The following is a 21,631-nucleotide window of genomic DNA, read 5'->3' as shown; positions in this document are numbered from 1 at the left end:
GCGGAACAGTTCCCAGCATAGGGTAAAGACACTTAGTGCAAAAAGCAGTTATCTCCCCACTCCGTCGTTTTACCACGATGTCTGGAGCTTGAGGTGGTGTGCGCTATCATGCCAGTCAGCCAAGCGCTGCACGGGGTTCCCTTCAACTTAGTTCACACTGCATGTGATGGTCCACAAACACTGCTTGTGCTGTCGCTGTATGATGATAAGTATCAGATGTGTACCAGCTTAGCGCAAACCGAGTCCTCTGCAAGCCAAATTGTGACAGTATTCAAGGAGGTTTCCCATCAGAGTTGCTGTCACACGTATGAGCGGCCAGTGGATGGAAGGTGTAACGAGGTGGCCCGCGGGACGGGACAGCATCTCATCAAAGGACACCGCCTTTACATGTTTGGCCGATCTCACGGTGTCATCAGAAGGCGTGCCCTCAAGCGTCCATCATTCATATATATACACTCTTCTAGCCAATCCGCATGTCGGGAGCGAAGACGCGGATCGGAAGTGACGCGTGCGGCTCAGGATGGAGGGGATTACCCAACCAATGTATTTTGTACTTTTACCATTTTTAATGATTCTGGTCCTTTACATTTAGTAAATTCTGCATTCATATTTCATAAAACAAACTTAACATTGAAATGTTGCACCATTTATAGAGAATACTGAAAAGCAAAACTAAAATGCCTTGAAGACAATGAACACTAAAAACAAAACTCAATCAAGATGCATAAGTTATAATTACTTTTAAAAGTACGGAGAACAAAAGAATCTTTGATTAAAGAGATGAAAATTCATTCAGCTTGAAGAAAATTAATAATTTTTGGAGATGGAAAGATCAGTGGCATATCGAAATTAATTCACGTTTTACTTGAGAAAATAATAATAAAAAAAAAACACACAAGAACTTGCCACTCGAATTAATTATGCATCATCAACATTTATCAATATTTGCCATTTTAAATACATATACTTGCATTTTATGATTTCAAGTAGGACAAACTAGAACTGAAAAGTATACATGTAATGTAATGAATGAGATTATCAAGGCATAGGCACTACAGACGTCCCTGTCCTCAGGTTTTCCTATTGGCTAGTGTCACACAGAGTATTACCCTGTAACCAGCTTTAAGGTGGCCACACACCGTACAATTTTTTTAAATATCTGTTCAACTTAAGAATTGCAAATCAATTTTTCTGACTAATTGTAACATTTCAAAAATATGACCAATGTACCACACACCTATGTTCAATTTTTTCCTCAATTATGATAAAACTGACTGGAAACTCAGAGAAAATTGCTAGGGTGTGTATATTAATAGATTAACAATCCAACACACACCATACAATCTTTAGTAGAAATTGAAGAGAAATATCTGGCATTCTGGATCGATTTAAATCGAAAAAAACGGGAAATATGATCGGATTTTTCAGTCGAATGAAAAAAAAGCTTTCGATTTTTTCGAGAGATACGATCGTTTTTATCGAATTACTGTAAAATCGGATCATTTCATTGTATCGTGTGTGGCCACCTTTACTGATAATATTAACACAATATTTAATATGACAAACTGTGTTAAAGAGGCACCCTAGTGACATACTGTATAGTAGAATATAGTAAATGATTCAGGATACCCACTTTTACGTTAATTATTCTGGTTTGCCCTGCCCTCCCAGTGATGTCACAGTCTAGGCTGTTTAGCTTTGTGAAATTCTCCTACCAGAACATTCTGGGAGACCAGGGCCCATATGCAATTAACGTTTTCTCTTGAGTTATCTCCTCAGAGATACATTTCACATTCTGTTTAAAATAACTTTTAAGCATTTTACAATTGAAAAAGTAAAATGTACTTTTTTTTACCAACTTTTGGTTACTTTTTCATTTGTAAAATGCTTTAAATTATTTTAAGTATTTTCTTGCTTGCTGGTGGTTTAAAAAGCATTTTACCTCAGAAGGAAAAGTGAATTGCATTTGGGCTCAGGTATTTTTGTCAACTTACTCCAGAACACAAACATTCTGCAGAGCTGCACCTGACAGCACTAAAGATGTCATACCATATCAGGGAACTAATCCCACCCATGATAAACTTCAAAGAGTAAATCAGGGAGAGTTGGTGCCCACATTACCTGCTTCAATGTAGCCACATCACTAGATTAATTGCATTGGCTTTACTGCAGAAACCACTGTTGTAGCCTAGTCAATATATCACTGGTGGGGCATGCAGTATATGTTTAGATTTTCATACTTCACAAAACATGCATAACGCAACCTTTACCCAAAGAATGAAATCCATGAACGTTGCTTTATGTTTTTGCATGCCACTCATCCGCACAGCGATGTGTGACTCACAGCCTGCTTCAAATGTATACCAATTAAAATGTTACATTCAGTGGATGCAAATAGCATCAAATCTATTACAGCTATCAGAAATAAAGATCTTGATGATCTAAAAGGAAAGAAGAACCTCAGACTGAATCTAAATACCATCCAACCACCACCAGTAAATGCATCTATGATATGTAAATACAAATAATATTACTTATCACATGAGGACCGGCCACCATTCCACAAAAGCCTAAATCCAGTACATAGATATTTTCAGTGACTTATCCTACGGAGTCAACATTTATGAAACCCAAGAGAAAGCTAAAATAAATATCAAGCTAGTCTGAAGAAATAGAAAGAACACTGATAATATGCCAACACACGCAATAAGACTGCACTTTATAGAAGTATGATTATTGTAAAGTGGCTTTTGATTCATTGGCCTCAATTCACTAAGCAATTTAGACTAGTCTATTGATGGTTTTTAGTCTACTGATGGTTTGGTCAGTTGCATCAAAGGGGAATTCACTATTATCAAATGTTTTAGACCTGTTTTTAGACCTGGTCTAAACCATTTGGTAATTAGGTCAGTAAAGCAGGGGAAATGATCAAAAGATGCAATTCACAAACAAGCTCTACTCTGCATACAATTAAACTCCTGCATAATTAATTCAAAAGGTTCCATCCTCACATCTAAAATACCTCACAGAATTACTTTACCAACAAGAAATCAGCTGGTCTAATCTCTGTCAGAAAAAGTGGGCGTGGTTACTCCTTGTTTGCCTTTGTGCAGGGTTGCTCGTAAACTACGCCAGCGCGAATCTACGCATCGTAGTACGCAACTACGCATCGTAGTTCGTAGGCGAAGTTTAAGAGCTACACAGACGCATTTCCGCGTAGTCGTAGTCCCGCTATGCGAAGCTTCGCCCGCTACGCGTAGTTGACGTATGTATTGCGAAGTAGACTACGCGTGCGGTAACTGTATCTACATAGATCATTGCGCATGCACAGAAATTTTTTTGTCCTTTATACGCATACAATTCCGCATCGGATGGTGGAATGTATGCTTATATTAGTTTATAAATGCGCATAGTTAGCAGATTATTGCGGAAATTTTTCCGCATAAGGGCATAAGGGCATAAGCGGTTGCATCAACTACACTACACACTACGTGAAGCTTGCGTATTTTAACGCGTAGTCTACGGTATGCTAACGTAGCAAAGTTGCTGATTTCGGAGCCGTAGATTGCGAAGCGTATTTGCGTAAAAATACGCGTAGTTCCAGTGTAGCGAAGTTGGCTGACTACGACCATCCCTGCCTTTGTGAATTGTGTAATTGCTGAATGTTAGACCAGGTCTAAAAACAGGTCTAAAACATTACACCAAACCATTACACCGGTCAGTACATTACAACCATCAGTAGAGTAAAAAACATCTGTAGACTAGTCTAAACTGCTTAGTGAATTGAGGCCATTGTTGAAGGTTACTACACTTTAAATACTACAGGAAGCAATATTAAGCAGTATTCATTTCTTTTATTTAATTAACAGCAGGTGCCCTCTACAATTGCATACATGAATTATGATAAAACAAATAAAAGCAATACAGTGGCAGATTCACAAAATCTGGTAATATTTACAGAAACACGGTGCACATAAATTTTACATATGTGTACATTGACTACTTAAAGGGAGGGTTCATGGAGAAATAAAAATACTAATCCACTTACCTGGGGCTTCCTCCAGCCAGTGGCAGGCAGGACGTGCCCTCGACGCCGCTGTGGAGGCTCCCGGTCTTCTCCGGTGGCTCACCCGACCTGGCCAGGCCGGCTTCCAGGTCGGGCTCTTGTTCACTCCAACGTGCGTCTCACTCGGTCGCGCTGACATCATCGGACGTCCTCCAGGCTGTTCTGCGCAGGTGCAGTACTTCTGCGCCTGTGCAGTACAGTCCGTAGGACAGGCAAACGCAACCGCGTGAGACACACGTTGAAGCGCAAGGAGAAGCCCGACCAGGAAGCCGGCTTGGCCAGGTCGGGTGAGCCACCGGAGAAGACTGGGAGCCTCCGGAGCAGCGTCGAGGGCACGTCCTGCCTGCCACGGGCTGAAGGAAGCCCCAGGTAAGTGGATTAGTATTTTTATTTTTTTAAACAACTCCGTGGATCTTCCCTTTAATGGGCTATCTGCAAATAACGCAACTTGTGATACATACGTAGTCAGTGGTGGCGCCAGGGGGGTGCTTTGGCACCCCCCAGCATGAACTGACTTTCGGCGTCTAATAGACGCCGCGTCAGTTCACCGGCAGCAGAAGCCCACAGCTCTGGCAGTGGCAGAGCAGGGTTACAGTAAAATGGCATCTGAAGCCCTGCTCTGGAGACTTCGAGTCTGCAGTGCAGGGCTTTGGGCGCCATTTTCCCGTAGCCCTGCTCTCAGCGCGGGAGGTTCAGTTGCTGGCTGGCAGAGGATCGTGGGAGCTGCACGCCGGACGGAGGCCGGGACAGGAGTTCCTCAGCAGGTGAGTAAATGTTTTTTTTTATTATTATTTATCAACAGATGTATTTTCTGGGCAAGTCTGCCACATGATTGAAGGTGTTTTCTGGTCAAGTCTGCCACATGATTGAAGTGTTTTCTGGGCAAGTCTGCCACATGATTGTGTTTTCTAGTCAAATCTGCCGCCATGATTGAACGTATTTTCTGGTCAAATCTGCCACATGATTATGTGAATTTTCTGGGGAAAGGGTCACCAAAACTTGGGCCCACTGTCTTTGCGTTGCACTTTTAAAGGGAACCCGAGGTGAGATTAATATTGAGGCTGCCATATTTATCTCCTTTTAAGCAATACCAGTTGCCTGGCTGCCGTGCTTGTCCTCTGCCTTTAATTCTTTCAACCATAGACCCCGAACAAGCATGCAGCAGGTCAAGGGTTTCTGACAATATTGTCAGAACTGACAAGTTTAGCTGATGCTTGTTTCTGGTGTAGTTCACGACTGCAGCCACATAGATCAGCAGAGTTGCCAGGCAACTTAAAAGGAAATAAATATGGCAGCCTCCATATCACTCTCACCTCGGGTTCACTTTAAATTACAATAAGCTCTGCCCTCATCCGGTCAGGGCCATGCCCATTTAACGCGCCGCAGGTTATAGTCACACCCATTTTTTGCCGTGGCGCGCTTTGCGTACTGTGGGTCATCAGCTACCCCACAAATTGTTCCAGCACCTGCATAGCACCCCCCCCCAAAAAAAAATCCTGGAGCCGCCACTGTACGTAGTGCAATCATAGCTTGTAGAGTATAATGCATGTTCCACAAAAAGCGTAACTTACATTATACAAGTAATGCTCACATTGTGTACATAACATTTGTGCAGTTTGCGTAAACTCTGGTATAAGTTGTCATAGTTTTGTGAATACACTTCTCAGTGTGCTTTACAGTAAAAAAAACCTGTTTAGAACTGTTACCAATCCAAAACTGGAGAGGGGGTGGTGCCCCAAAAGTCTATTGTGGCAGTCATCACTTCTCATAGAATGAATTAAAAAGCTCACCTCCAAAAGACATAGGCCTCAATTCACTAAGATCATGCAGGAGATAATACGGCAAGAGAAAACTTACCTCCACATAAGAGAGAGTTATCTTATCTCTTCATTCCTTAAGTTACCTCCTCTGTAGTTAAGTTACCTCCTCTGTAGGTATTTTACCTCCTCTGTAGTTAATTTACCTCCTCTGTAGTTAATTTTACCTCCTCTGTAGTTATTTTCACACGCAGTTAACAGCCTGTCTTTAACTCTGGAGTTATTTTAAGGATTGAAGAGTTAACTTAAAGACAGAAGAGTTAACTTTAGGTTTGCCTGAGGTAAAATGTTTCCTGAATACTACATGCCTTATTACCATGGTAACAACTCTAGAAGAGTTATTAAAGACAGGGGACAAGCTTAGTGAATTGAGGCCAAAGCCTGTATAAGTAACTCAGACACTAATGAGATAACACATTTTTGCAGACGCCGTCCACTTATTCAGATCAATGACAAGTGTTCACTCACCGTGCTCTCCACTGAAGACAACACCTACAAGCTGACAGATGTTGCAGACAGCCAATAGGGGCTCTCCCTCTGCCTGTCTGCAAAATCTGTCAACTTTTACCTCATGGAGATTGATTAAAAAATCTTTTGGAGTCCACACTACCGAAGCGATTTACTAGGAGTTATACTGGAACACAAAATACAGTAGATCCACCTGGTTTGTGATGTGGGGGGTGGCTGATGGATCTCACTAACAGGCACTGATCAGTGAAGGTGACTGATATCACAGGATGGAAGTGACTCTCAGTATATATGCAGTTTTATGCTATGTGGAGCTTTTCCTTTTTGGTGTTGTCTTCAGTGGAGTGGGCTGTGAGGATCATTAACCCAGTACAACCTTTCACTGGATTTTTTCGACCTTCGATCCCACTTAGTGAATGGTTTGAGACTGTGCATCCAAAATAGCACTTTGGAGTTTTCTATTATTAAAACAGGTGCAGCCTCTGTGTTCTCTGTTTTATTCTGGTGTAGGGAAGACACTTTCAAGATTGAACTTTATGAAATTATAGACAATCAAACTGGAGCATTTTATATAATGAATCATCATTACCATTTTGTACATTTTTTGTAACTATGTTTAATTGTTTAAACAGAAGCTTTCATCACATGTATCATATTATTATCACACTCTTCTGTATCAAGCATCAAAGGAACATTATGTTGTGGTGTCTCCAGTATTTCTGGGAGAACAGTGAAAAGTGTCTGAGTAAAACAAGAACCATTCCTCCCGGACAATATCCCATAATGCCCAGCAAGGGAAAAAGCTAAACAAATACTGTGATCTAAACCAGTGTACCCCTGATGAAATGGCCTAAGCTTGAAATGCCCTCTTATCGACCACAAAAAGTACATTTGCGTCAGTTACATTTAACAGAAACAACAGAAAAGTAACATACTACCATATAAAAATAAATCTTACATTACAAAATCAACATCTTCATATTGCTAAGCCCTATTTTTCTTGTAATTTTTACTAAACATACATTATTTTGTTAAAAACTCTGTTGATGGAACTATTTGATCTCAGTTGTAATAAAACCACTGTTTTTTTACTAGTTTGTTCCACTACTTTGCTCTAAGGCCTACTGCCTGAAGCTAGACTTCTGGATTAAGTGACAATGACATAATCTCTGTACCAAACCAGAAACTATAAAGACATGACTTAGTTTCACTCAAGTGAGCACTGGATTCTTTGGTCTTACCTCAAACCACTGTCCGTGTGACTGCATTTTCAGGATGACGCAGGGATCAGGCTTGGAAAGTGCGTCTCTGTCTGATATACCTTTACAGGATACTCTAAGTTCCACCTTCGCCAGACATGGGCTGTTGAAAATCCCGAGAGTGTTGGCAGCTGATTCATAAATGTTGCTCATCTTCACAGTAGTGTATTAAATCTAAATAAAAGGGAAAAAAATAAGTTGCTATTAGATTCCTTTCTTTCAATAAATGAAAAGGATGTTTCATGTTTAATGAGGTTTTCTATTTTTAAATCTTCTTCATCTGACAAAGAAGTAGATTGATTCAATCATCAATTTATTTCACCCTCACTTCATGGCCATTATAACACAATATTAAAGAGATTTAGTCCTTCAAATCAATCCTGCCGCCTTTTATTCTCCCAGAAGGGGCCACGTGTACTGAGCCCTCTCCCTTGAGAACAGTGTATAGAAAACAACATTCCAACAACATGTCAATCAAAAAACAATCAAATACTTAATGGAGCTCTATGCCTGTCACAAAAATGGAACTTTTACTTTGTGCTTTCAAGCTGAGTATAGTAAATCTATGTTCCCATTTAACATAACATAAAATAACTAAATAAAGTTTGAAATGTCAAATTCCTTTCAGGACTTCATGGATATCTGAGGTCTGCAGCTGGCATGTGTTTCTGAAACATTTTAGAAAGATCTTGGAAACAGAGTTACCTCTGGAAAGAGTTGCTTTATGTGGAATTTATTAAACCCAACATCACAGTATGTCCTATTACAGTGGTTTTAAAGTGTTTTCTAGAAAGTGAATCTGAACCGAGTAAAATTATTTAAATTAAACACATGATGTATCTGCAAATAAATATTACATACTTACCTTGCTGTCAGTTCCTTTCAGAAGCTCTCTACTTTCTTCTAACAATAATTCCGTCCACTTCTGACAAGATGTTGCCAGATTTGTCTCTCAAGAAGCTGAAACCTTTAACTCACAGCAATTACATCAGTTGCTGTCAGTTATAATGAAAAGACAACTGATGTGCTAGGTAATGTCCATGTTTGCCTATGGCTCAAGCGATATTACTAGCTAACGGTATGCTGACTCGGAAGCTTTTACGGGGTCATCACCATTTTCAAAATGGAGAACAGAGAATTCCTTTGATTACAGTGGACAAACGGGATGTGTGAGAGGAGAAAGAGACTTAAAAGTAGACTATGCAGTAAGTAAGTATGATGTGTATATGTTTATTTTCGCTTTTATTCTTCAGTACAGGTTTGCTTTAACTCTATTCAGGTAAGGAAGTGTGCACTGCCATACTTGCCAACTTCCAGAGAGGAGAAAAGGAACATTTATCAACATCATAAGAAAGAAAACATATGTCCCCACCATAAGAATGACCAAGGTTGCCACCTCACAAACCTGCCTCACTTTCAGTCACACCACTGCTACACCTTCGGACATGCAGACTGCGAAGAGCTTAAAGAGGAACTATCGCAAAAATCTTAAAATTTAAAACCCATACATATAAGAAGGTGGGGGGAAAAGGCTGCGCATCCCTAAACACATGTTGCAATTGAATGGTTAATCGCACAGGCATACACCGCCTCTGCCAGACTGAAAAATGCACGCCCTGCATCCAAGACAAGTGCTAACATTTATTAAACTAGGAGGTACTTTAGCTTCCAACATGGTTTGCATGCAAAGTATATTATACTAGACACTTGCGCCACGGTAAGGCAGACCTCCGGGCAAGTGACCTAACCTAAATTTAAAACCTCGGGAGCAGCTATGCAAAAAAAATGTGTAACTTACATTTGGTAGAGCAGCAAGGAGAACGCCAGCGCATACCACTAAGGCTGCATCTGAAATGACCACCAGCTCAGTGTGTAGCACCTATATAGACTTTCTGCACACTTCGCATTCAATTCAGATGCAAATCATATGCAAATCTGCTACTACTTATCATGCAAACAGGAAACTCAGGAGGAGACGCTGGGAGCAGCTAACCTGACAGTTACATAGTTACAAAGTTAAGGAAGGTGGGGGGAAAAGGCTGCGCATCCCTAAACACATGTTGCAATTGAATGGTTAATCGCACAGGCATACACCGCCTCTGCCAGACTGAAAAATGCACGCCCTGCATCCAAGACAAGTGCTAACATTTATTAAACTAGGAGGTACTTTTGCATGCAAACCATGTTGGAAGCTAAAGTACTTCCTAGTTTAATAAATGTTAGCACTTGTCTTGGATGCAGGGCATGCATTTTTCAGTCTGGCAGAGGCGGTGTATGCCTGTGCGATTAACCATTCAATTGCAACATGTGTTTAGGGATGCGCAGCCTTTTCCCCCCACCTTCCTTAACTTTGTAACTATGTAACTGTCAGGTTAGCTGCTCCCAGCCCCTCCTCCTGAGTTTCCTGTTTGCATGATAAGTAGTAGCAGATTTGCATATGATTTGCATCTGAATTAAATGCGAAGTGTGCAGAAAGTCTATATAGGTGCTACACACTGAGCTGGTGGTCATTTCAGATGCAGCCTTAGTGGTATGCGCTGGCGGTCTCCTTGCTGCTCTACCAAATGTAAGTTACACATTTTTTTTGCATAGCTGCTCCCGAGGTTTTAAATTTAGGTTAGGTCACTTGCCCGGAGGTCTAACTCACCGTGGCGCAAGTGTCTAGTATAATATACTTTGCATGCAAACCATGTTGGAAGCTAAAGTACCTCCTAGTTTAATAAATGTTAGCACTTGTCTTGGATGCAGGGCGTGCATTTTTCAGTCTGGCAGAGGCGGTGTATGCCTGTGCGATTAACCATTCAATTGCAACATGTGTTTAGGGATGCGCAGCCTTTTCCCCCCACCTTCCTTAACTTTGTAACTATGTAACTGTCAGGTTAGCTGCTCCCAGCCCCTCCTCCTGAGTTTCCTGTTTGCATGATAAGTAGTAGCAGATTTGCATATGATTTGCATCTGAATTGAATGCGAAGTGTGCAGAAAGTCTATATAGGTGCTACACACTGAGCTGGTGGTCATTTCAGATGCAGCCTTAAAGAGAACCCGAGGTGGGTTTGAAGAATATTATCTGCATACAGAGGCTGGATCTGCCTATACAGCCCAGCCTCTGTTGCTATCCCAAACCCCCCTAAGATCCCCCTGCACTCTGCAATCCCTCATAAATCACAGCCACGCTGCTGACAAACAGCTTGTCAGAGCTGGCTGTGTTTATCTCTATAGTGTCAGTCTGCTGCTCTTCCCGCCTCCTGCAGAACTCCAGTCTCCGCCTGCATCCCTTCCCTCCCTGCTGATTGGAGGGAAGGGACGAGGGCAGGGACCGGAGCTCTGCAGGAGGCGGGGGAGCAGCTGAGACTGACACTACAGATGTAAACAAAGCCTCCAAGCACGGCTGTAATTTATCAGGGATTGCAGAGTGCAGAGGGACCTTAGTGGGGTTTGGGATAGCAACAGAGGCTGGGCTGTATAGGCAGATCCAGCCTCTGTATGCAGATAACATTCTTTAAACACACCTCGGGTTCTCTTTAATGGTATGCGCTGGCGTTCTCCTTGCTGCTCTACCAAATGTAAGTTACACATTTTTTTTGCATAGCTGCTCCCGAGGTTTTAAATTTAGGTTAGGTCACTTGCCCGGAGGTCTGCCTCACCGTGGCGCAAGTGTCTAGTATAATATACTTTGCATGCAAACCATGTTGGAAGCTAAAGTACCTCCTAGTTTAATAAATGTTAGCACTTGTCTTGGATGCAGGGCGTGCATTTTTCAGTCTGGCAGAGGCGGTGTATGCCTGTGCGATTAACCATTCAATTGCAACATGTGTTTAGGGATGCGCAGCCTTTCCCCCCACTGTTTAGGGATGCGCAGCCTTTCCCCCCACTGTCAGGTTAGCTGCTCCCAGCGCCTCCTCCTGAGTTTCCTGTTTGCATGATAAGTAGTAGCAGATTTGCATATGATTTGCATCTGAATTGAATGCGAAGTGTGCAGAAAGTCTATATAGGTGCTACACACTGAGCTGGTGGTCATTTCAGATGCAGCCTTAGTGGTATGCGCTGGCGTTCTCCTTGCTGCTTTACCAAATGTAAGTTACACATTTTTTTTGCATAGCTGCTCCCGAGGTTTTACATTTAGGTTAGGTCACTTGCCCGGAGGTCTGCCTCACCGTGGCGCAAGTGTCTAGTATAATATACTTTGCATCAGGGGCGTAGCAATAGAGGTCGCAGAGGTCGCATTGGCGACGGGGCCCGCCACCTGAAGCCTTGAGGGGGGGCCCGGCCGCCGGGCCCCCCCTCCCTGTTTGCATAATCTAATGGTGTGTGCTGCCGGGCCGCCGGCATCCATTCCTTACTAATTGCGGCAGCGCCGGCTCCGGCAGAGCAGAGTGCAGCAGATTCTCTCCCTCTCCCCGTCTCTCCCACCTCCCCAGCGTCAGCAGCAGAGACAGTCACAGCAGTGACAACAGCACAGCAGTCATTAGCGGCGGCCGGCGGAGCGTCTGGCGAGATGACTCATGTCACTGTCTGTGACTAATGACGTCACTCGCTCTCTCCCCCCTGGTGCTGGCTGGCCTCTAATCTACTGCGGTGGTGAGTGACTGACTGAGACATCACTCTCCGCACTCCGCAGCCTGTACAGTACAGCCGGGTGGAGGGCAGCTACCTACCTAACCTATCCTGAGGGGCCAGCTACCTACCTAACCTATCCTGGGGGGCCAGCTACCTACCTAACCTATCCTGGGGGGCCAGCTACCTACCTAACCTATCCTGGGGGGCCAGCTACCTACTTAACCTATCCTGGGGGGCCAGCTACCTACCTAACCTATCCTGGGGGGGCAGCTACCTACCTAACCTATCCTGGGGGGCCAGCTACCTACCTAACCTATCCTGGGGGGCCAGCTACATACCTAACCTATCCTGGGGGGCAGCTACCTACCTAACCTATCCTGGGGGGCCAGCTACCTACCTAACCTATCCTGGGGGGCCAGCTACCTACCTAACCTATCCTGGGGGGCCAGCTACCTACCTAACCTATCCTGGGGGGCCAGCTACCTACCTAACCTATCCTGGGGGGGCAGCTACCTACCTAACCTATCCTGGGGGGCCAGCTACCTACCTAACCTATCCTGGGGGGCCAGCTACCTACCTAACCTATCCTGGGGGGCCAGCTACCTACCTAACCTATCCTGGGGGGCCAGCTACCTACCTAACCTATCCTGGGGGGCAGCTACCTACTCTAACCTATCCTGGGGGCAGCTACATAATCTAACCTATCCTGGGGGAAAGCTACCTAATCTATCCTGGGGGGCAGCTACCTAACCTAACCAATACTGGGGGCACCTACCTCATCTAACCTATACTGGGGGGCAGCTACCTAATCTAACCTGGGGGCACTTACTTGTCTAACCTGTATTCGGGGCACCTAGCTAGCCTATACAGGTGGCAACTATACTGGCTACCTATATTGGAGGCACCTACCTAACTAACCTATACTGGGGGCACCTACCTATCTAACCTATGCTGGGGGCAACTATTCTGGCTACCTATATTAGAGGCACCCACCTAGCTAACTTGTACTGGGGGCACCTATCTATCTAACTTATACTGGCGGCGCCTGCCTATCTAACCTATACTGGGGGCAACTGTTCTGGCTACCTATGCTGGAGGCACCTACCTGGCTAACCTATACCGGGGGCAACTATACTGGCGTACCTATGCCTGGCTACCTATACTGGGGGGACCTATAGCTGGCTATAGGGATTCGGATATGTGTGGTGTGTGCGTCGGGTGTTGCCGGGGGAGGGGGGCTGTTGTTGCTGTGGGGGGGGGGGCCCACATCCAGATTCCGCATCGGGGCCCAGAGGTTTGTAGCTACGCCACTGCTTTGCATGCAAACCATGTTGGAAGCTAAAGCACCTCCTAGTTTAATTAATGTTAGCACATGTCTTGGATGCAGGGCGTGCATTTTTTAGTCTGGCAGAGGCGGTGTATGCCTGTGCGATTAACTATTCAATTGCAACATGTGTTTAGGGATGCGCAGCCTTTTCCCCCCACCTTCCTTAACTTTGTAACTATGTAACTGTCAGGTTAGCTGCTCCCAGCCCCTCCTCCTGAGTTTCCTGTTTGCATGATAAGTAGTAGCAGATTTGCATATGATTTGCATCTGAATTGAATGCGAAGTGTGCAGAAAGTCTATATAGGTGCTACACACTGAGCTGGTGGTCATTTCAGATGCAGCCTTAGTGGTATGCGCTGGCGTTCTCCTTGCTGCTCTACCATACATATAAGGCCACATACACACATCAGACTATAGTCTTTGGAAAATGAAAGATCACAGACCAATCTTACCACCCTTCATGTAGTATGAGAACCATACCTTCCCAGTCTTTTCTATGGAGCTGAACTCCCCATCAGAAAAAATCTTTGCAAGATGCTGCACACACAGATGCTGTACAGACGCAAAAGATCAGTAGCTGCAAAAGATCTGTTCCTACCAAAAATCCATTCCTGGAAATTGCAATGATAGTCTATGAGATCTGCAGATCATCATACACACATGATTTAACTGACATTCATCTGCAGGTCAGATCCACCAGGATGGATTTTCAGATCTGCAGATCTGCAGATGAATGTCAGTTAAATCATGTGTGTATGATGATCTGCATATCTCATAGACTATCATTGCAATTTGCAGGAATGGATTTTTGGCAGGAACAGATCTTTTGCAGCTACTGATCTTTTGTGTCTGTACAGCATCTGTGTGTGCAGCATCTTGCAAAGATTTTTTCTGATGGGGAGTTCAGCTCCATAGAAAAGACTGTGTAGAGTAGCTCTTATACTACAGGAAGGGTGGTAAGATTGGTCTGTGATCTTTCATTTTCCAAAGACTATGGTCTGATGTGTGTATGTGGCCTAAGAAGTACATTTCTCCCAGAGTAAAATGAGCCATAAATTACTTTTCTCCTATGTTGCTGTCACTTACATTAGGCAGTAGAACTCTGATATTAACGACAAGTTTTGGGCTAATCCATCTCTTCATGGGGGATTCTCTGCATGGCCTTTATTCTTTGTAAAGACATTCCCTGAAAATGATTAATACAAAGATGCTGGCCAGCCTCCATACTACACTATTTGGCAGTTGGATGGAGCAACTGCCATTTACTAAGTGCTTTTAAAAATAAAGAAAACCCTGAGAACCCCCCCCCCCTCCACCCCCCTATGAGAAAATGGGCTAATCCAAAATCTGTCTGTAATGTCAGATTTTTACTACTTCCTGTAAGTGACAGAAACATAGGAGAAAATAAATGTATGGTTCATTTAACTCTGGGAAAAATGTACTTCCTATTTGTATGTATTTTAAATTTTAACAAGATATACTGTGAGTCTTGTTGTATATATCAGACATTGTCCCCAGAAATTACCCAGCATGCCCTGGTACATTCTCTGCTGTCCCACTGGAGGTACAGTAGACGCACTTCCACAATTGGTGGACTACAAGGTTAAGTGTACCTTAGGGCTGTATTGCCAGGCTGGCCGAATCGCTGGTGCAATATCCAAGAAACCTTAAAAATTGCAGCCCTGCAAAATGTGTCCTGAAAAACTTTCTGCTCATACTTGGGCCAATCATGAAGCCATCTTCAGAATGCAGCCAATCATGATAAGCATCTGTAATGTGAGTGGCTTCAATACCTCCATGGGTGGGACATTGCACTTTCCTCTTCACTCTCCCTAGTTTTGCAGCAAGACAGCCCGCTCTGATCCGCACTACAAGTGAAAGTAGCCTGTACTGCGCTCCACACGCTACCAGGAGCCTCATCCCTAACAAGGGAAAAGATACCCAAGAGTGCCTACAATCCTGTGATCGGACTGTTACAATACTTTTATCGGTGATTGCAACGTGAAAGTGGCAACACTGCCTCCTTTTGCACTACGTTTTTGTTTACATTCACATTATTCCTCATTTTCCCCGGCTGCTTATTGGTCCAGGACTGTATATCCAGCACCGGTGCCTTTCTTCTTGTCTTACAAATGTTATTAAGGTGGCCACTAATGATCCAATCTTTTTCATCCAATTTTACCATTTCTATGTAATATAAGGGACAGCCTATAGTATTCATTCAATATATTCACTCAGTTTACTCTTCTACTACATAGATTTGGTAAGATTGGATGAAAAAGATTGGATCATTAGTGGCCACCTTTAGACATCAACTCACCTGCAAACAGCCTGAAGAGAGCAACCAACCATGGGTTTCCCACATACGCATGATGCATGCGCCACCCACGGTTTTCTATAGCCAGCAACAGCATCACGTACGGGCCAAAAAACATGTTTGCTATAAGAGAAGTTATAGTAACTTAAACGGAACCGGAGTGGGAGATCTATGAAGCCTGCCATACTTATTTCCTTTTAAACAATACCAGTTGCTTGGCAGTCCTGCTGATCTTTCTGGTCAGTAGACCAGATAACGATCGTTTGTAAACACCAATTAACGATCGCTCGTCCGACAATTGCATAAAGTTCTTTCCGTCGTGATCAGAAGCGATCGTTAAGGAGAGCGAGGAAAGTGCAATCATTGCACGAGCGAATTTTACAACAAGTTGGATCCTATCGCGCGATCATCGCTGTTAAAAAAAGGTGTGTACAGCAATCGTGCGAGAACGATCGTTGAATGACAACTGGCTGAAACTAAATGCAGACAAAACTGATTGGAGGGCAGAGCATGATAACAAAACAACTTAACTTGCAGTCTTCACCACTGGGAATAGGAGGCACGGATCTACGCAGCTCTGATCATGTGCGTAGCCTGGGAGTTCTAATTGATGGGGATTTAAACTTCAGAACTCAAATCTCTGCTGTGGTGAAATCATCCGATTTTCACCTGAAGAACATTGCAAAAATCAAGCACCTCATACCCCCAGAAGATCTGCCAACCTTAGTCCACGCCTTCATCACATCCCGACTGGACTACTGCAATGCTCTCTACACTGGCCTTCCAAAAAAGGTCTTGTACCGCCTACAGCTGATACAGAATACTGCTGCCAGACTGCTAACCAACCAACCCCGTCACTGCCACATAACGCCAGTCCTGCATTCCCTTCACTGGCTACCTATAGAATGGAGGGTCCTATTCAAGATCGGCCTACTGACATTTAAATCCCTGAATAATCTAGGCCCTGGATACATGAAAGATATGTTACAGCTGCGTAGCAATCTCCGCATTCTCAGATCCACAGGTTCTAATAATAATATATAGTCATACCCAGAGTCCACTTGGAAACTTTTGGTCCCAGAGCCTTCTGTCATGCTGCCCCTACGTTTTGGAACTCCTTACCTCAACAGATCAGGACAGCCCCATCCCTGGACGTGTTTAAATCCAGACTGAAAACCCACCTGTTCAGTCTGGCATTTGCAGAAATATAACTTTTGTTGTGTGAATACTTCATCCTACTAATTACTAAATCTGAGAGAGCCTAAGCGCTTTGAGTCCTATGGGAGAAAAGCGCTATAGAAATGTTATTGTATTGTATTATTATATTGTTACAGAATGTAGTGTGCAACTGCGCATATAGCTGGAACCTACGTATTTCCAGTGTATTGTGTTTCATAACGATCGTTCTGTGAGAATTTTGACAAAAAAAACAAAAAACATCAATCTTGATGTTAATCCAAATGTTTTGTAAAACATTAATTACGTCATATCCGTGTGCGCACGCAACCATTCTTCACTGATCGTTCGTTTCTGCAATAACAATCGCTGCGCTACATTCTCAGTTGCATAATTTGCATTTACTGCTCTGCTCGGCCAGCTATCGTTCGTCGCGGAACTATCGTTCCTAACGAACGATCGTTATCGCAGGTGTGTACGTACCACAAATCACACATCTGAAACAAGCATGCAGCTTATCTTGACAGATTTGTCATAGACATCTAATCTGCATGCTTATTCAGGGTCTATGGCTAATAGTATTAGAGGCAGAGGATCAGCAGTACAGCCAGGTAATGTGCATATTTTAAAAGGAAAGAAACATGTCAGCCTCCATATCCTTCTCACCTCAGGTTTCCTTTAAATTCTTCAATGATCTCCACTATTTTTCAAACTCCCCCTTATCTCTTTCACACCTTACAAATGTAATATCTTTTCAACACCTTGCAAGCTAAAATGTAGTAAAAAATAATGTGAGAAAAGTAATACGAAAGTTAAGCTAATTAGAAACAACCTATTTTGGGTACCTTTTTTGCCTTTTAGGTGCTGAAAAGTTTTTATTTATAGATAAGGCAACAAAAAGGTAAGCAGAGATGACTTGTTTGGCAGCTTTATGCAGCTTTGTGCACCATTACACAAGATGTCATGGAGCAAAACAGAAATGTAGCAAGATAAGAAAAATATTTGTTTATATACTATTTTTTAAATTCTTAGATTTGGAGCAGGACAACAAGGAGAGTAAATCCAGTGGTGAATCAGGAACTATTTTTCTGTTGGATATGAAAAGCCCTATTTGTCAGACAATACACTCTCTGTGGACTGGTGCACACCAGAGCAGTTCGTTTTTTCCACAAACGCAAACTCGGGGGCTGCAGCATTTTTTAGATTTCTGAGGCGTTTCTGCCTCAATGTTAAAGTATAGGAAAGTGGAAGACAGCTCTGAAAAACTCTAGATCAGAGCGGTTTTTCAGGCGTTTTTGTTACAGTAGCTGTTCAGTAACAGCTTTACTGTAACAATATTTGTAATCTGCTAGACAAAAACTCCCCAAAAAACGCTAAGCATGTTTAGAAAACGTCTCTAAACATGCCTAGAATTGCTCTGAAATCTGCTTCAAAAACCTCTAGCGTTTTGCGGATCTGCTAGTGGTTTTTGGTGTGCACTGGGCCTATAATAAAAAAAACCCTCAAACTGCGCAGTTATGGCATACAAAACTGCATTAGATGTGGCATGCGGATGTCATGCTAACCATTCCTTTACGCCCCAGAAGTCAACTCAGCATCCAGGACTTCTGTTACACAAATAATAAATCCTATGAATACAGTTAGTTACCCATCTTGTGTACATTTCAGGTAGTGGAGGTCTTTTGACATACTGTTGTTTCGGAACCACGTAAATCAGGGATGCCATGTCATTCATAACCTGCACTGACAATGGCTAACAATGATGAATCGCCTGTATGCATTCTGGGTAAGTGATTTTTTACTTTGCCCACCTTTCAAAATCCAGGCCAATTCTGCCGAAGTACATGGTGAAACAAAATACATAAATGTTCTAAAGGACAGCAAGTTTGTAATTTTTGGGGGCTACGGACAAAGGGGTACCATGTACCACATCTTTCTGGATGTTTGTATACAATTATCTGCAGTATACTGTATAAATAATTACATTGTTTATTACCAATAAACTTATGCACATTTTCTTTTCATAGTTTTTTGAATCCTCATCCTAATAATTTACAAAGTTTGATTATGTACATTATAAGGCATGTATAAAACAGGCACCCCCAAAATAAATGTTTTACTGATAGTTTCATATATTGATATAATCATAATAGATCCAGATTTGCATTCCTGGGATTCTACAGAGAGGAAACAAATTCCCCCCAGCCTACCTGCTGCACTTCCTGTGTAGGGGAACCACTTGTATTACTTAGTTGGTGGGAAGTTTTTCCTCGTTGCACGGTCCCTCCCCTAATCAAAGGATACCCTCCATGTCATTCCAGGTATGGTGATTATTTTTCTAAGGTTTAGCTTTACTAAACTTTACTTGTCACACATCTCCCTGATCTCTCGTGCTAGAGAAAGAGATGAGAGCAGCTTACCTGATACTCATTGCAGTGCTGTTAGGGCATTGCATGTGGCAGATATGATGGACACGTTATGCATAATGCGGTTACCTGTGATAATGCTGCCACTGTATTAGCATTGATGTTATTTCTGAGTAATACATAGCTCCCAACTGTCCCTCTTTTGGAGGGACACTCCCTCTTTGGGAGCCCTGCCCCTATGTCCCTCTTTCCTCCTCATTTGTTCCTCTTTCAGGACTTTGTCCCTCTTTCTATGTACTTAAAACAGGGGTGGAGGCGCCCAAAGCATAAAGGATAGGCTAATTAGCTATTAATCTTATAAACAGAAAGAGAATCTTACCTCTCTTGAAGAATTTGGACCAGTTTATTGAAAAAAGGTATTTTATTAGCGCACATAAAATTGACAACGCATTTTGCGGGTACTTGCCCGCTTCCTCAGGTCAGTGTAAAAAACAGGTGCCTTAACTGCTATGGCTGTATAGCAAGCATGAGCGCCTCTCTTTCTATGTAAACATATATATATTTCTCTTCTAAAAAATGTGTTTGACTCTAAACTTTATTCCCATCCTTTAAATTGATATTTTACTCATTTTAAAATGTGAATATGAAGGAAAATGAACCAGGATAGAAAGGACCAGTGTGGTTTGCATTATAAAACAACATATTTTTCTTATGAAATCTTTATGGTATGTGTGACTAAGGATGTGATGGGGGCGTGCTCAGGGGTATGGTAGGGGTGTGGCTTAAATATCCCTCTTTCTCATCTCAAAAATTTGGGAGTTATGTAATAGAATGTTGTGTTGTGTAAGATTTTATGTAGTTGCACTGTCCCTACCCTAATCAAAGGATGCCCTCCATCTCATTCCAGGTTGTTTGATCCTCAATAAATACCCAGCCTCTACCCACCCCTATTGCACTGTGGAGTTTATTTATCATATGTGCAACAACATATTCACACCTGCTAAGCTTGTGACTGCAAAATTGCGGAAATTTGACTGCTTAAAACAGAGTTATTTAATGAGTATCTAAACCCAGGAACACTTTTGCAAACAATGGCTATTGATAAATTCCGCTCACAGAGACAGTTCCACTCATGGCTTTAATTTGCACCTCTCAAGCTGTCCTGGTAACACACTTTTTTTTTGTTTTATCTTTGTTGAGGTCTACAGTGAAGAGCTGCAAGTATCTTCATTGTGCTAACTTAAGGTGGCCATACATCTATCAATTTTGCAAATACTATAAAAAGTGTTTTTATTGTATTGTTTCTGCTCAATAATAAAGTGTTTTGTGTCCAAGAGAGCTAAATATATGAACTATTGACCATTTTTATATCCCCTGCACTCAAAAGCCATTCTCTGCCTGAAAAATATTTTATGGCTGTATTTCCTTATCATTGAGGTCTACCTTATAGCCCAAGAAGGGTCCTGACTCAAGAGAAACTGTCACTTGCATGCCTGAATGGTTAACTCTTTCAGGCAGAGAAGAAAAAGGGAGTACATAGTTTGTAGGCACCAGGCAGTTCGGCGCCATATGACGGCTCTCCCTGCTGTCGCTAACTCCCTGGCGGCATTACATACTATTCCCCCTCCGAGTTGTAGCAACTCGGAGGGAGATGTAATTCAGGGTCTGGCGGTGGCCACAGCCCCAAATTACCCTAATGGTGGCCATACATGGTACAATTTTTTCATCCAATCTTACCATTTCTATGTAGTATAAGGGTAAATTAAGTGAATATACTGAAAGGATAATTTAGGCAGTTCCCTTATATTACATAGAAATGGTAAGATTGGATGAAAAAATTGTACCATGTATGGCCACCATAAAGGTGGCCACACACCATACCATTTTTTAAATATTTGTTCAATTTAAGAATTGTAATCAATTTTTCTGACTGATTGTAGCATTTCAAAAATCTGACCAATGTACCACACACACGTTAAAATTTTCCCCAATTATGATAAAAATGATTGGACACTCCAAGAAAATTGCTAGGGTGTGTACAGGGCTGTATTTAGGGTTTGGGCTCCCCTAGGCACCCCAAACCTACGGCGCCCCCTCAGGAGAAAATGGGCGTGGCCACAGAATGCAGTGGGCATGTCCATAACACAGTGGGTGTGGCCAATTAAAATATCCTAGTAAGAGTGCAGCCCAAAGTCAGTGGGAGCATGGTTTCTCCCTGGGTATAAGTAAAGTGACCTTAAAAAAGTAAGTAGGAAATGCCCCCCCCCCCCCCCCACAC

The 21,631-nt window shown here is 42.7% G+C and overlaps 1 protein-coding gene across 2 annotated transcripts in view; it reads right to left on the bottom strand.

Annotated features, from left to right (window-relative positions):
- CPNE4 (copine 4) overlaps positions 1-21,631 on the bottom strand; it is a 672,213-nt gene that overhangs the window by 500,262 nt on the left and 150,320 nt on the right. The window contains exons 1-2 of one of the 2 annotated variants that reach the window (XM_068236267.1): positions 14,581-14,720; positions 7,593-7,784 (exon numbers count right to left, since the gene is read on the bottom strand). In XM_068236267.1, coding sequence (XP_068092368.1) covers positions 7,593-7,763 — 171 coding nt within the window. In that variant the 5' untranslated portion in view covers positions 7,764-7,784; positions 14,581-14,720. Of the gene's footprint in view, positions 1-7,592; positions 7,785-14,580; positions 14,721-21,631 lie in introns of those variants that run through there. The other variant, XM_068236266.1, reaches the window with a different exon arrangement.

Source organism: Hyperolius riggenbachi, chromosome 5 (assembly GCF_040937935.1).
Source record: "Hyperolius riggenbachi isolate aHypRig1 chromosome 5, aHypRig1.pri, whole genome shotgun sequence".
Lineage (NCBI taxonomy): Eukaryota > Metazoa > Chordata > Amphibia > Anura > Hyperoliidae > Hyperolius > Hyperolius riggenbachi.
The sequence above is the reverse complement of the archived record's forward strand: the minus strand, read 5'-3'. Positions and strand labels throughout refer to the sequence as shown.